Source organism: Argopecten irradians, chromosome 12 (assembly GCF_041381155.1).
Source record: "Argopecten irradians isolate NY chromosome 12, Ai_NY, whole genome shotgun sequence".
NCBI classification, from domain to species: domain Eukaryota; kingdom Metazoa; phylum Mollusca; class Bivalvia; order Pectinida; family Pectinidae; genus Argopecten; species Argopecten irradians.
Window position 1 is genome coordinate 38,010,169 of NC_091145.1, and position 13,199 is coordinate 38,023,367.

At 38.0% G+C, this 13,199-nt stretch overlaps 1 protein-coding gene across 1 annotated transcript; it reads right to left on the minus strand.

Annotated features, from left to right (window-relative positions):
* Positions 1-902: 902 nt before the first annotated feature.
* LOC138304912 (uncharacterized) lies at positions 903-12,519 on the minus strand. The gene is made up of 8 exons (XM_069245304.1): positions 12,125-12,519; positions 10,074-10,352; positions 9,272-9,373; positions 8,342-8,499; positions 6,969-7,733; positions 5,261-6,652; positions 3,671-5,077; positions 903-3,529 (listed from the first exon to the last, which is right to left on the minus strand). The coding sequence occupies exons 2-8, from the start codon at positions 10,339-10,341 to the stop codon at positions 2,396-2,398; spliced, it is 5,226 nt and encodes a 1,741-aa protein (XP_069101405.1). The 5' UTR covers positions 10,342-10,352; positions 12,125-12,519; the 3' UTR covers positions 903-2,395.
* Positions 12,520-13,199: the final 680 nt, after the last annotated feature.

Consider the following 13,199-nt stretch of genomic DNA (forward strand, 5'->3'; position numbering starts at 1 on the left):
TGTATGCCGTTTAAGTGATGCTGTATGCCGTTTATGTGATGATGTATGCCGTTTATGTAATGATGTATGCCGTTTATGTGATGATGTATGCCGTTTATGTAATGATGTATGCCGTTGATGTGATGATGTATGCGTTTATGTGATGATATATGCCTTTTATGTGATGATGTATGCCGTTTATGTGATGATGTATGCAGTTTAAATGATGCTGTATGTCGTTTATGTAATGCTGTATGCCGTTTATGTAATGCTGTATGCCGTTTATGTAATGATGTATGCCGTTGATGTGATGATGTATGCCGTTGATGTGATGATGTATGCCGTTGATGTGATGATGTATGCCGTTGATGTGATGATGTATGCCGTTGATGTGATGATGTATGCCGTTGATGTGATGATGTATGCCGTTTATATGATGATGTATGCCGTTTATGTGATGATGTATGCCGTTTATGTGATGATGTATGCAGTTTAAGTGATGCTGTATGCCGTTTATGTAATGCCGTATCCCGTTTATTTAATGATGTATTCCGTTTATGTGATGATGTATGCCATTTATGTGATGATGGATCCCGTTTATGTGATGATGGATCCCGTTTATGTGACGATGTATACCGTTTATGTGACGATGAATGCCGTTTATGTGATGATGTATGCCGTTTATGTGATGATGTATGCCGTTTATGTGATAATGTATGCCGTTTATGTGATGATGAATGCCGTTTATGTAATGATGTACGCCGTTCTAGTTTTTATGTTATGTATATTTCTATAAATTTCTTCCATTGTGAACCAGTAAGAATTCTGTAAAGCAATAGGAATAATAGATCTTTTCAGGAACCATACAATCAATGTTTTCATTTTGAACTTTTATAAGATTCACCAAAGACAAAGGAAATACCTTTATGTAAATGCATGTTTAATAAAAATTACATAAGTTGCTATAGTATAAAACATAATCATCATCATTCTGACCCCAAATAGGCAAGGAGCAGTTTATGACATTTAACTTTATGAAAAAACAACATATTGTGGATTATATACATGCATACTGAAAAGTTAACATGATACACAGTGAAAAGGGAAGCGCCACCACGCCCACTGCTAGTATACGATATTATACAAATATTTCATGGGTAACTGTGCTCTAGTTCATAATATTTAACCCGAGGTGATGGTAATTAAGAAATGTTATATTGCACGAGGCCAAAGGCCGAGTGCAATATAACATTTGTTGATTACCATCACCGAGGGGTAAATATTATGAACTAGAGCACAGTAACCCATGAAGTATTTGTTTTATTACATAATCAATTAATCACCAGTTTTTTAGTTGATTTTTAATGAATTCCAGAATCACAGATCAAAATTTCCACTACCGTATCGTATGGGAAAACTTCTAATCATATTGAAGATTGGCGACTAGTCCACGTACTTCATGGCGTAACTCCACTTTTCATTTCGTATTGCATTCTTTTAACTTATTAGACCTGTATACAGCCTTTTAATCCGATACATTCGTCGTGTTCGTCCTCTACTTGATAAAACCAACTGTCAAGCACAGAGAGCAACGTCTATGGCGTGCTTGATCCGAGATCTATAAAGCTAGCGCAAAACTGAGCGTGAACCTTTGTGACGTCATAATAACGTAACTCGCTGCTACGCGCGATTCCTCGGAGGTTTTCTACAAAGGTAGACATTAACGGCGAGGTGTACCAAAAGCCGTGCAATACAACATCTCGAACCATGCAATATAACGTGTCCATGGTAGCGTACAATATAACTTCGAACTGTGTAATATAACAAAGTTTTATTGAACGGTCGGGATAATAGTTGGAAATATTATATTTCCTCATATATAGATTGGTGTAAAAAATTATGTAATAAATACAAATGTACAGAGTTAAAGTTATGGGATAAATAAGTTCCCAAACGCGTGACAGTTGTTTATCATGTTTATCTAAACTCTCGTTAGTTAATTTTAGCTAAAGCTCGTGTCTTTTCAAAATTTGAAAATTTACTAACTTGAGTTTGATTAACCTGATAAACAACCGTCACTTGTTGGGGAACCCCTATATCCATATTTGACATACGGTACAAATACCGCATTTTAATTAATTTTTTTTGTTATGAAACAGTACAGATAATTTCTTAATGACACTTATATTTCCCATTTCTGTAGATTGTTTTAGAATATCGAAACTTCTCATAATATCGAAAAGAAACATTATAACAATGCAACTTTACATTTACAAGCTTCAATATTGGTACAATCGTCTATCATCCTTATATCAATATAATCTATACATTTCCGACGTTTGGGTTTGATGTATGTGTCACCTAGCATTCATACGCGTACATATATACATTCATATACGTATCATGGGTGAAAATCTCAGTAACTCATAGTGGTATCAAAAGTGGAGATACTTTTTGGATTTGTTTTATCAGAGTACTTAATAGACGTTGCTTCAGACGCGGCGGAGGCAGGTAGAGTAAACGGTCTCTCAAAAATGAATTCAGCATCCACTTTACCAAGTCCCCCATTTTCCATGCCGGAATCTCGAATATCGTATTTTAAATTCGTGATTCTGTAGAGTTTGGGGACAAACACAACCATCAGAATCACAGTTGCGCATGCAATCATTCCAATACAGATGGTTGGTTCTATATAGTCACGCGGCTCCATATAAATGACGATAAGCCAGCCTATCCAAACAAATATGATGACCCAGCTAGCGACGAAGATTAAACGGGCCTCGCCCAAATTTTTCTTCTCATTCCTCACGGTTAATGAGTACATTGCACACAACAGTATCACAAACATTACATATGACAGATATGTCACAAATTTAAACTTGTCAAAAATGCACGCATATTGCGGAAATACGTCATTTCTGGTGATAACGTATTCGTCCTCGTACAAAAGCCACTGTAAACCTAGGGCTACCTGTATTCCGGTTATAAATAATATAGCCAGGAACTGATTGACGCTAGAGAGTTCTCCGCCAAGGCCGATAAGTTTGTACGCTCTGAGCGCCATTAATTTAGAGAGAATTGTCGCAAACAGGAAGGCATACGCTAACCCAGGAACGAATCTCCGACAAGCACACACCCAGTTACTTGGCGTGAATACAAAGGGAACCACAGCCAGGTAGAGGAATATAACGGAGAGTAACATTAGCATCCCGAGACTGATGTACCGTCTGTACAGGAAGCCTATACACACCTTGTATATCACGTAAAACATAAACATCAGTACAACAAAAGCGCCACCTAGGGACACAATCAGCACCATCACGGCCCATAACACCGGGTCGAACTGTCCCGACGTGTCGTAAAATAATGCATCTGAATAAGGGTCAATTTCGTCCTCTCCGTCCGTGTTATTTTCCGACCCGAAGTTAACACACACACAGTTTTGGTAGCACCGTGACTCCGGGACAGATGTGTACGCCATTCCGTTACTGTCGTAAGCCTTGATCCTGGTCATATCGAGGTCCAACATACCCTCACGCCAAACACCAACCTGAAACAGGCGGAAGAAAACTCTAAGTCAAAATTTGATCAAAGATGTTCAATTTGATTTAACATGCACACCAAAAGTTCTACAACAGTAGTATAATGTATACCGAGAGAATTATGACAATGTAAATTAAAGTAGTCTTACCTTTTTGAATCCGCCTGGCTGGAAACTGCTGATGATATATGATCCGGAAGAGGAAGCTGCCTTTGGGACATGTATAGAAAAGTTGCCCTGGTATAAGAAGGATAGGTTATCCAGATTATCAATAAGGTTTCCGTCCACACTCTGCATAGCCGAACATAGTCCTTCTCCTGTCGGACAGAGTCTTAGATATCTCTGATTCAACACGTGCATCATGACGTCAACCCCTAACACCACATTAGAGGCGCCCAGTAGTATGTTGGATGAGGACAAACATTCGCGCTTACCGCTACGTCTACACAGCTTCCTGTCTCTGATGAATTCTGTGAACCAAGGATTTCCCACCGTACTGTTCATGGTGTGGACTGGATCTACAAAGTACTGATAATAGTCCTCGTTGATTTTCCCTGCTTTGTCCAACACGACGGTTCCCAGTGGGATCGAAACACCTTTAGCGTTTTCCCAGTCCTGGTCGATATCACCAATGACAAGGTTCTTTGTGACTCGTCTTGTCGCGAGCTCTGTTATAAAAAACCTAGCATCTATTTCAGCAGCGAGAATAATGACAGTGTTAGCGGGAGATTGGTCTATCATTTCTATTACTTCTATAGCAGATAATACATCATTCATTGCAATGGAATGATTAAAGGAAACGCATATATTATAATTCTTTGAGTATGTCATGAAAGTCTTCAAAGCTGAAATATGCTTTTCTGATCTTGAATGAATTAATGATACATAGGTCCAATCTAATTTAACGAGAAATTCTATAATAGCATGAACCGTATCTGAAGGATTTAACATAATGACTTGTCGCGATAAAGGGTCGTTTGATACAGATTCCTCTGTTCCTAGGGATAATGCTAGTTTTCCTATTTTGTCAACAAGAACCCTTGCCGGCATGGTCATGCTTGGCTCGCCATACAAAATGTAGCTAGAAACCTGAGCAGGACTTGGAGTCAGCGCAGGATTCTCAGCATTTGCAAAAGCAGTTGAACAAGTTTCGAAATTCATTAAGGTTTTCAGGGCGTCATCAGCGTCTGAACACGAATCAACTACCAATGATCCTACAGTAACATTTGGAAACAGGTATGGGTACCGATTCTTGGCTGTTTTCACGGCAAACAAGAAGGCATCTACGAGCTCCTCAGTTTCCACAGACACTGTGAGTCCACCACAAGTGAAAGGCGTATTTCCTTTATCGTGTATTGGGAATACGGCGCCGAATACCAAGTCTCCTGGTAAATAAAGATGATCACGTGACGTCATCGGAGGAGATGTAGGGCAGACGTTACACTCGGGACACCAGCCACTGCAGTGATGTGGAACAACTAATGGAATTCCAGACTGACCATACGTCAACACCGAGTTGTCGTCAATGGCAACAACGCTGTCAACTATCCGGCCAATCTAGGATAAAATAATTGCGTAAAATTAATAAAGCTCAAGACTTAGTACAGATGTATATATAGACTACAGTTTAGTAAATTCAGTTTAAAGTTGTTAAAGGTGCATGGAATTAGTTATTATATGGTATGAGACTAGAATAATACCAAGATTACAAATAAATGATGGCTGGGGTGATAAACTTACCTTTATTCTTTCAATGTTGAAGATATCTTCCAACCGAACATTCAGTATGTCGTGGGGCAGCTTCAAGACTCCGTCGTCATGGAAACGTAACACATCATCTCCATCCATCACCTCTACTGACATCATGTTGGACTTGATCAGAGACTGTATATCAGTGTGCTCTCTCCACTCTGGGCAGATTCCAGACTGGAATGGACAAATCTCCTTGTATACCTTGTCTATCGCCTTAACCTGTAAATCTACAGTATGAATGAGGCGAGTGATCAGTGGAGAGTTTGTCTGTCCCTCAACAGTGATATTATCCTTACACTGTTCCGGATAGAGCATGCTTTCCGACCCACTGTGGTAGTGACAATGTCGGTGACTTCCATGATAAATGCCAAACCATGGATTACGATCATGCTTCATTGGTTCAATGTTGATCATGTGGGAATCGAACATGAGGTCAGGTTTAAGTTTCGGTTGAACAATAACCATTCCAGGGACATCCCTGACTGACTTCTTCGGAAGGCTCCACGGAGCTAGTAGTACATTCATACTGTACGCATTCTTTGCTACGTCGAGTATTCTTTCGGAATCCTCGGCTATCGTCAACAGAAGAACCGCGTCCGTGTTCCTGGAGAGATTAAACACAGCATCCGTCACATTCATCATGTCAGATTGTGTGGAATCAAAGACAACCACTTGTGATACACAGACACCTTTCTGTTTGAACGTCTGTAATGACTTCTGAACGGACCCTATGTCGACCTGTTTTGAAATGATTACACTGATGTATGTCCAGTTCATCCGGTTCATTAAGGTAAGTAATTCGGAGATATCGTCACTAAACAAGAAATCTCTTAAACCCACACCATGCTGTGAAATCGATATAACCGGTTTCTCGGATGTCAATTCCGACCTTTTGCGAAATGGGTTGTCGTTAAACTCCACAAAAGATAATATATCGTCCATCTCTACAGTGTTATCATCCGGAAGCATGACCGGACAGCCTAGTGTCTGTTCTATTATATGGTCAATACTCCCACTTACACCACATGAGTCTAACACGAACGCGCCCAAATTTATATTTGGTAGAAGATTTAACAAAGGATGTCGAGATTTAACTGTATCCACGGCATACAGGAAGGCCTCTGTGAGTTGCGTGGCCTCCCAGGACATCGCGCCACAACGATCCCCATTCACGGAGGACTGGTGGAGTGGCACAAACCCGCCAAGGTATATATCTCCCTTCAGGAAGGCCATACTATCTTTTTCCCGCTCGGAATGTACGCATGCGTCACAAGAAATGCACTCCTGGTTTTCACAATTTGATTGGTTGATTTTATTTTGGAAGTCCTGCCAAACTGAAGATGTGGACCACATGAAGTCATTTTTGAATATCCTTCCCACCTGAAAAAACCCAATAATGGCATTAACGTTACTATCATACCCGTGTACTTGTAAACCGTAAGGCTAAAAGTTTAATAAAGAATCAGTCATCGTTCTAAATTATTCTTACTGTCTTATATGTCTTAATTCTCAATGAAAAACAGAATAACCGAAAACCTTGATCGCAGTAACTTAGTTAGCAACATATTAAAATGATGAACAAAGAGCATTTGTTCATGTTTATAAGAACTCGGTAGATCATTTTAAAGCCAGTGCCTTAATGGAATGTTATCACTTATACTCGCCCACATTGATTTAATGAGCTAAATGTGCTTACCTCTGTGAGGTTGTCACTGGCAGCAGACATGAGGAGGACCTCCGTAGGTTCGTCTACCAGCCACCCCTCCGTCAGCTCGTTTAGATTAAAGGGGAATCCACTACTGGGCTGGTTGATACTAAGGGCAACATAAGGTACGAACTTATTACATTTCCGAAAATTAAAGTCTGTGCAATTAAATGCTTCCGCGCGTAGAATGAGTCTTTCAAGATTAAAAAATGCCGTAAACACAGCCATCATGTCACGGCCATTCATCCGCGGAGAAAAGTAGGCCTTCACCTCCTCGGAACAGGTTGTCTCCCATGAAGTGGAGTTATGGTAACAGAATGGCAATGACTGGAGATATTGTCTGGATATCGGATCTGTCATTGTTTCTATATCATCCAACATGTTCGCCAAGTACGCAATCATGTAGCTTTTTGATGGAAGATTCTCTGTCAGAAATACCACATTATCTAAATCAGTCGCCGAAACTCTGAAAATGTTGAATTCTCCGACAACAATAAACACAGTATCCTTCTTATTTTTCATGACTGACACTAAATCACTCAGGTCATGTTTTCCTGTGACGAACACTACCACGACCTTTGACCTCAGACTGTCTATAGAGGAGACGTTGTGGTAGACAGCAGACTCGGTAACACATAACTGCTGATCAAGTGCCATCCTCTGGAACAGACGCTGTTCCGCATGCGCGCTCGGGGTGCTAACCGCCAAAGTAGATATCCGTGTCCATCCCTTACTTCCAAGTACAACAGTTATGGCCTGTTGAAATTTTGAAAATTCAGAAATACATATTAGTAAATTAACTAATGTAACTTTAAAACAATCGGGTATCGTAATAAGAAATACATATATTCTTTTTTATCATAAACATGAAAAGCACCTTTCATATGACTACACAGAACAATCAATGGTTTGTGTTTGAAGTGTTGAATATACAAAAGCATTTACACAACTATGCCTTTTCAGGAAAATGTTCTGATATGTACAACCTTGTAAGATGATCTGATACGAATTTATCATTGTATGAGTATGACTGCGCGATTACAGTCTGTCCGTCTGTCCGTAGGGAATACATTCAGATGAAGGATCGTTATAGACAATCGTTAATCTGATAAACATCAACAGAATAACAAACTGTTGATGGTATTTGAAACATTTTCTTTATTTTTTCGTGACCGCCACATGATAACCACTTTTATAGGAAGTTGTTGTAAACCACTATAGTACCTTTCATTTCTGTAGCTGTATTTGTAGTTTGAAACTTAAAACATAAAGCATTTGACTTAAGATGAACTATTGGTTACAAACTGTATTTAATGTTTGGAAGTATTACAGGTATTTTTCTATTGTTTCATTTTATTTATTACCTGTATCTTCCACGGTGATAATGTAGCGATATCGAGGACTGTTTCATAACCTTTAGATATATGTTCATCCACTGAAATCTTAGCATGAAGCATTCCGAAGGGTTCTGCCAGGCTTGAGATAGTGTTCCGAACGTCTTTAGATGTGTAACTTATTATGCCTGGAGCGGAAAAAACTAGAGCAGTTCTAATAAAGCTGCATGTATAAGGCAGATACGTTTGTCTCAACAAAATTCTATTTTAAGTCATGACTGAAAAGTTTCGTAGGAATTACATTTGTCATTTGATATGATATTTTCTAGGAAGAATGTGCGTCTAAGCAGTACGTGCACCGTCATGATATTCTACGTAACATACATTCCATATACATGTTAATCACCGACTGTAGCGACAGTGACTCATCTATATAGCCTCGTAAACGACAGTGACAGACCTCTTCTCCCTAATTAATACAGGCCATGCACTCTGATTTATTCCAAGGTGTTGGTCACGTTCTCAGGTGTCCGAATTATTGCTTTGTCTTATGGTGCAATAGTGTTATCAGAACAACAGGGCTATGAGTTTTCTAGTGACATATTCATGTCTTTTTCATAATCCATACATTTATGAAAACAATTATATTTTAAACAATTATGATGTTGACTAGTTCAGCCTATACACGATTTAGTAGTACATCTACATTTGTATTTGAAGTAAAACATATTTTCGATAGTATAAGGAGTGCTCAGGCGCACCGTGACAAAAGCCATTGCGTTGATCTTCTATAGAGGTTGTCAAAATAAAAATAGTTTGTCAGAAGTAATTGTTTTCAATTGTTAGTCGAACATTTTTCATATTGTTATATATAATGACAACAAATTAAACAAATGAATTGATTAAAAACTATGCACTGTAGTCATTGCTCTCTAATTACTTGTGCCCATTGAGACGCACCTGCCAGACTGGTGTTTCTGCCACACTGGGAAGGGTTGAGGTACCGACTGATGACCTGGATAGCCCGGGACTGCTGTCCACATAGATCATACACTAGCAGGCCTGAAAATCATTACCAAAATAAGACATTAGCTGTGGTTTTTTCCTATTTTACGTCCGCGAAGATGAACAATAAACAAACATTTCTTCAGGAACTTAGCAATAAAAGATATGTACAACGTTGCCTCCTACTTTGAAGAATGTAATATTGTAATAATATTGATACTGTATATAAAACAACATTTGATCAACTGCAATGAAATATATTTTGTAAGAACCTGTACCAAATTTAAACGCTTTAAACGCTTTCAGAAGGTCAAAAGAAAAAGAAGAAAACATAACTATGGCCTAACCATATCCAACACAATATCGCTTACACCACTATTAGTCTGGGATAAATTCTAGAGTTATTAAATGTAAATTACCCATCAGTATATAATGTCACAATTTGGCATAAATTATGTGATGCAAACCTCAAAATCGATAAAATAGCTGTGATATAACTTAATATCAACTATCCCAACTGCTTAAACTACACACCAATGAAAAACTATTAACCTATCATAATTGTATAATACTCTTTCACAATAAGTAGTTATTGCCAATCTTTTACAGCTTTGGACAGTAAATAGTGTCTAATGCACGATTCACTAACTTTCAACTAAAAGTCGGTCAGACTCCGCTACCACTGTCCTAATAGATTATTTCTAATATATGTCATAATGATAACCCCGAACTCTACAGTTGGACTGTATCCACTTACCGACTTTGTTTTCGGGTTTACTTTGAAGAACACCATCTATCCATCGGAGAGACCAGAGCATCTCTAACGCCCGGGGGGTAAGGTTTGTACATCTACCCCCGGGGTCGACGTCACGGTGCATATCGTACAAAACTAGTAGATAGGGGTCTCCCTCCATCACCAACACGGGTTTGATATTTGTTGTCACGTTACCATAGCAACTACACAGCAGACATCCGAAGCCAATCAAGCATATCCACAGACTTAGGGTAGCCATCCTATGGAGCATCAAGCAAATATCTACGAAAGTGAGAAAGGCATGTGTAATATCAGTTCATTATGAATAATGACTTATAATTCATTCACATAGAAATATGCTAGGAGCTGTGGTAGATTAATTTAACTTAACTATAATCATGCAAGAATATAGTGGCAGATGAAATAAATATTCAATTTCACAGAGGAAAAGAGAAAAACCACTGATCTACGATCGATAATGGGCAAATGTTCCATACAGTCATCAACGTAACGGCATACTAGCTAAAGGCCCGACTGATGTCATAGCAAATAATACACTGTGGTGGTCTTTAGACGTAAACGACAACGGATAGAGGAAATATACCGGTGTACATGTGTAGAAATAGACATAATATATGCCATCTAGAGTAAACCTTGATTCTTATCTACTTATTTAAGCAATAAACTGTTCCCAGATTGGACATACAGTTGATATGAAGCCCATCCGGAAGGAAGATAAATATTAATGGCGCCCTAACGGGCGCCATGAATATTTATCTTTCGGACGGATTGGCTTCATATCAACTGTATGTCCAATCTGTTAACAGTTTATTACTTATATTTCCATTACGATCATTCAAATTCAAAACTATACACGAATATCATTTGAAATTTCCCGCTTGTGCTAGTGTTGACGTCACCAAGTTCAATAAACGGAACAGCCATAGCATCAGCTTCTGAATATAGTTCAACACAAAACGGTTTGAAACAAGCGAACAAATGAAAATTATGCGATGATATTATTTAATACATGCTATTTTGTCAACACGATAATACTATTAGATTTCATAGACCGCACAACTTTAAAACCACTTTTAAAATCATTTGACCGTTATGTATAGGCGTAAGTATACATTGTATACATTGTCTGTGACGCGGCGGAAACGTTAAATATTAATACGCTTGACCAGATTGGAGTTCATAGCCTGATATTGCCCATCTGGTTTAACATAGATCAAACGAGAAACTGAAAGTAGAATGGAAATATATTTCAGTAACCATTATTTCTGACAATGGGCGTCAAAGGTATACTATGTTGTGCACTTCGTGAACATTTCAGTGGTCGACAATAAAACAATTTCAAGTATATGTATATATAATGTACAATATAAAAAGAAATAAAAAGCTGCCTGTAGGCAAAACATAAACATATTTTCTAACGTAATACAGAAATCATTAGTTGTTGGGATGTAGTGAACCAAGCTTTAGTATAAAATATTGAGTATAAAATTAATAATGCGCAGTGTACTTAAGGATGTACTCCTCTGAGAAGTCAAAATTTTCTTGTATTAAACTTTTTTTCTTATATAGATTTTTGGAAAGAGGAGTTCATACCATGAAAGAAAATGAAAGAAAAAACACATGTCCGTGTGCTCGTTTTTGAGCTACTGTCACTCAAAGATACCTAGTTGACAAAATATTGGATTTTATGGGAATTTTGCCGTTTTGACCATATATACAAGATATTAAAGCCATAATTTCCTAATGAGGTGTTTGATATGTATTTATGTTTGTATAATTTATTTTCCAGTAGTCTTCTTTTAAAATATACCAGTTTTGATCAAAAGGACTAATATTTTTTCTCAGAATAACAAGTCACGAACCAAGTAAAGATTTACAGCAAAAATTAGCTCAATACAGCTAAAAATGCTGGTGCAGTGATGATTTAAGCTAAGTCTGGTATTGCATTTCCTGCAAATGATATGTGAAATAGATACTTGTTATTTTGATATAACTGTAAAGAAACCCGAGAAGATTAAAATATCACTTATTACCTGGAGTCACGTCGGAGTTGTTCGAATACTGAAGTACAGCTTTTTTAGTTAATGTGTGACCAAAGTTGTTATCTATCCTTCTACAGCACACATTTTGTTAATGCATGCACTAAAGGTTATATCCAATAAGTTCACTTTACAAGTTTTGTCAAAGATAACACAATCCATTCCTATAATATATCCAGTCATGGAACTTAAACAACATTGGTTTTCTCCGCAATCAATTAACGTAGGCGATCCCAGTGCATTATTTCAAATTCCAACAAGATTTTTTTCCCAGCTTATGTACTAAATAATTATATCGGTTGTAATTTATCCACAGAAATCCATTCTAGTCCCATATTCTCTCTATGTGTTGGTGCTACACGATATCAGTACAGCAGTCACAGTGTACGATTCTATAGTCAATACACTACTCTGATATTCGGCGTATCGACAGGTCACGTAGGTAAAAAACACGTACATTAACCAATCAATCTTAATTGAGGGCCACATCTCGGCCATTACAAATCAGCCTGTCGATCATCACAGGTCGTTATAGGCGGTTTACTCATCTTCTCTGTCACTCGGCCAGGAACAAGAGTGCTCGTTATGTTCCACAAGGAAATGACACTTGCAAAGAATCGTGCAGAAAAAAAACAATCATGAGAAATGAGCATCGGAGAACTCCCATATGACCGATTTTCGATACTCAGAAACTTGTCACTATACTTACTTTGTCAAGACTCGTAGCTGAACAACCTATAGCGACTGTAAAACTTCTTACTGCGTTTGTATGATATAAACGGACACAAACTGGCGAAACTAACATAACATTTTTACTAAGATAATAATATTCCGTCAGTTTTATTGTTAAATTGTTTTTCCATACAGTTTTATGACGGTGATAATGTAGTGATTTATATGCGTGGCTGGTGCGAAGGAGCCCTGTACCCTCAAATGATGCAAATAACAGAAATCTTACAACGATTTCATGTAACATAGGTGTCAGTACTTACCTGTTGCTTCTTTCTTCAGCACGCGCATACACCTAACTCACGTGTAATGTACGTGCAGTTGCTTGCCGAGGCGCTTT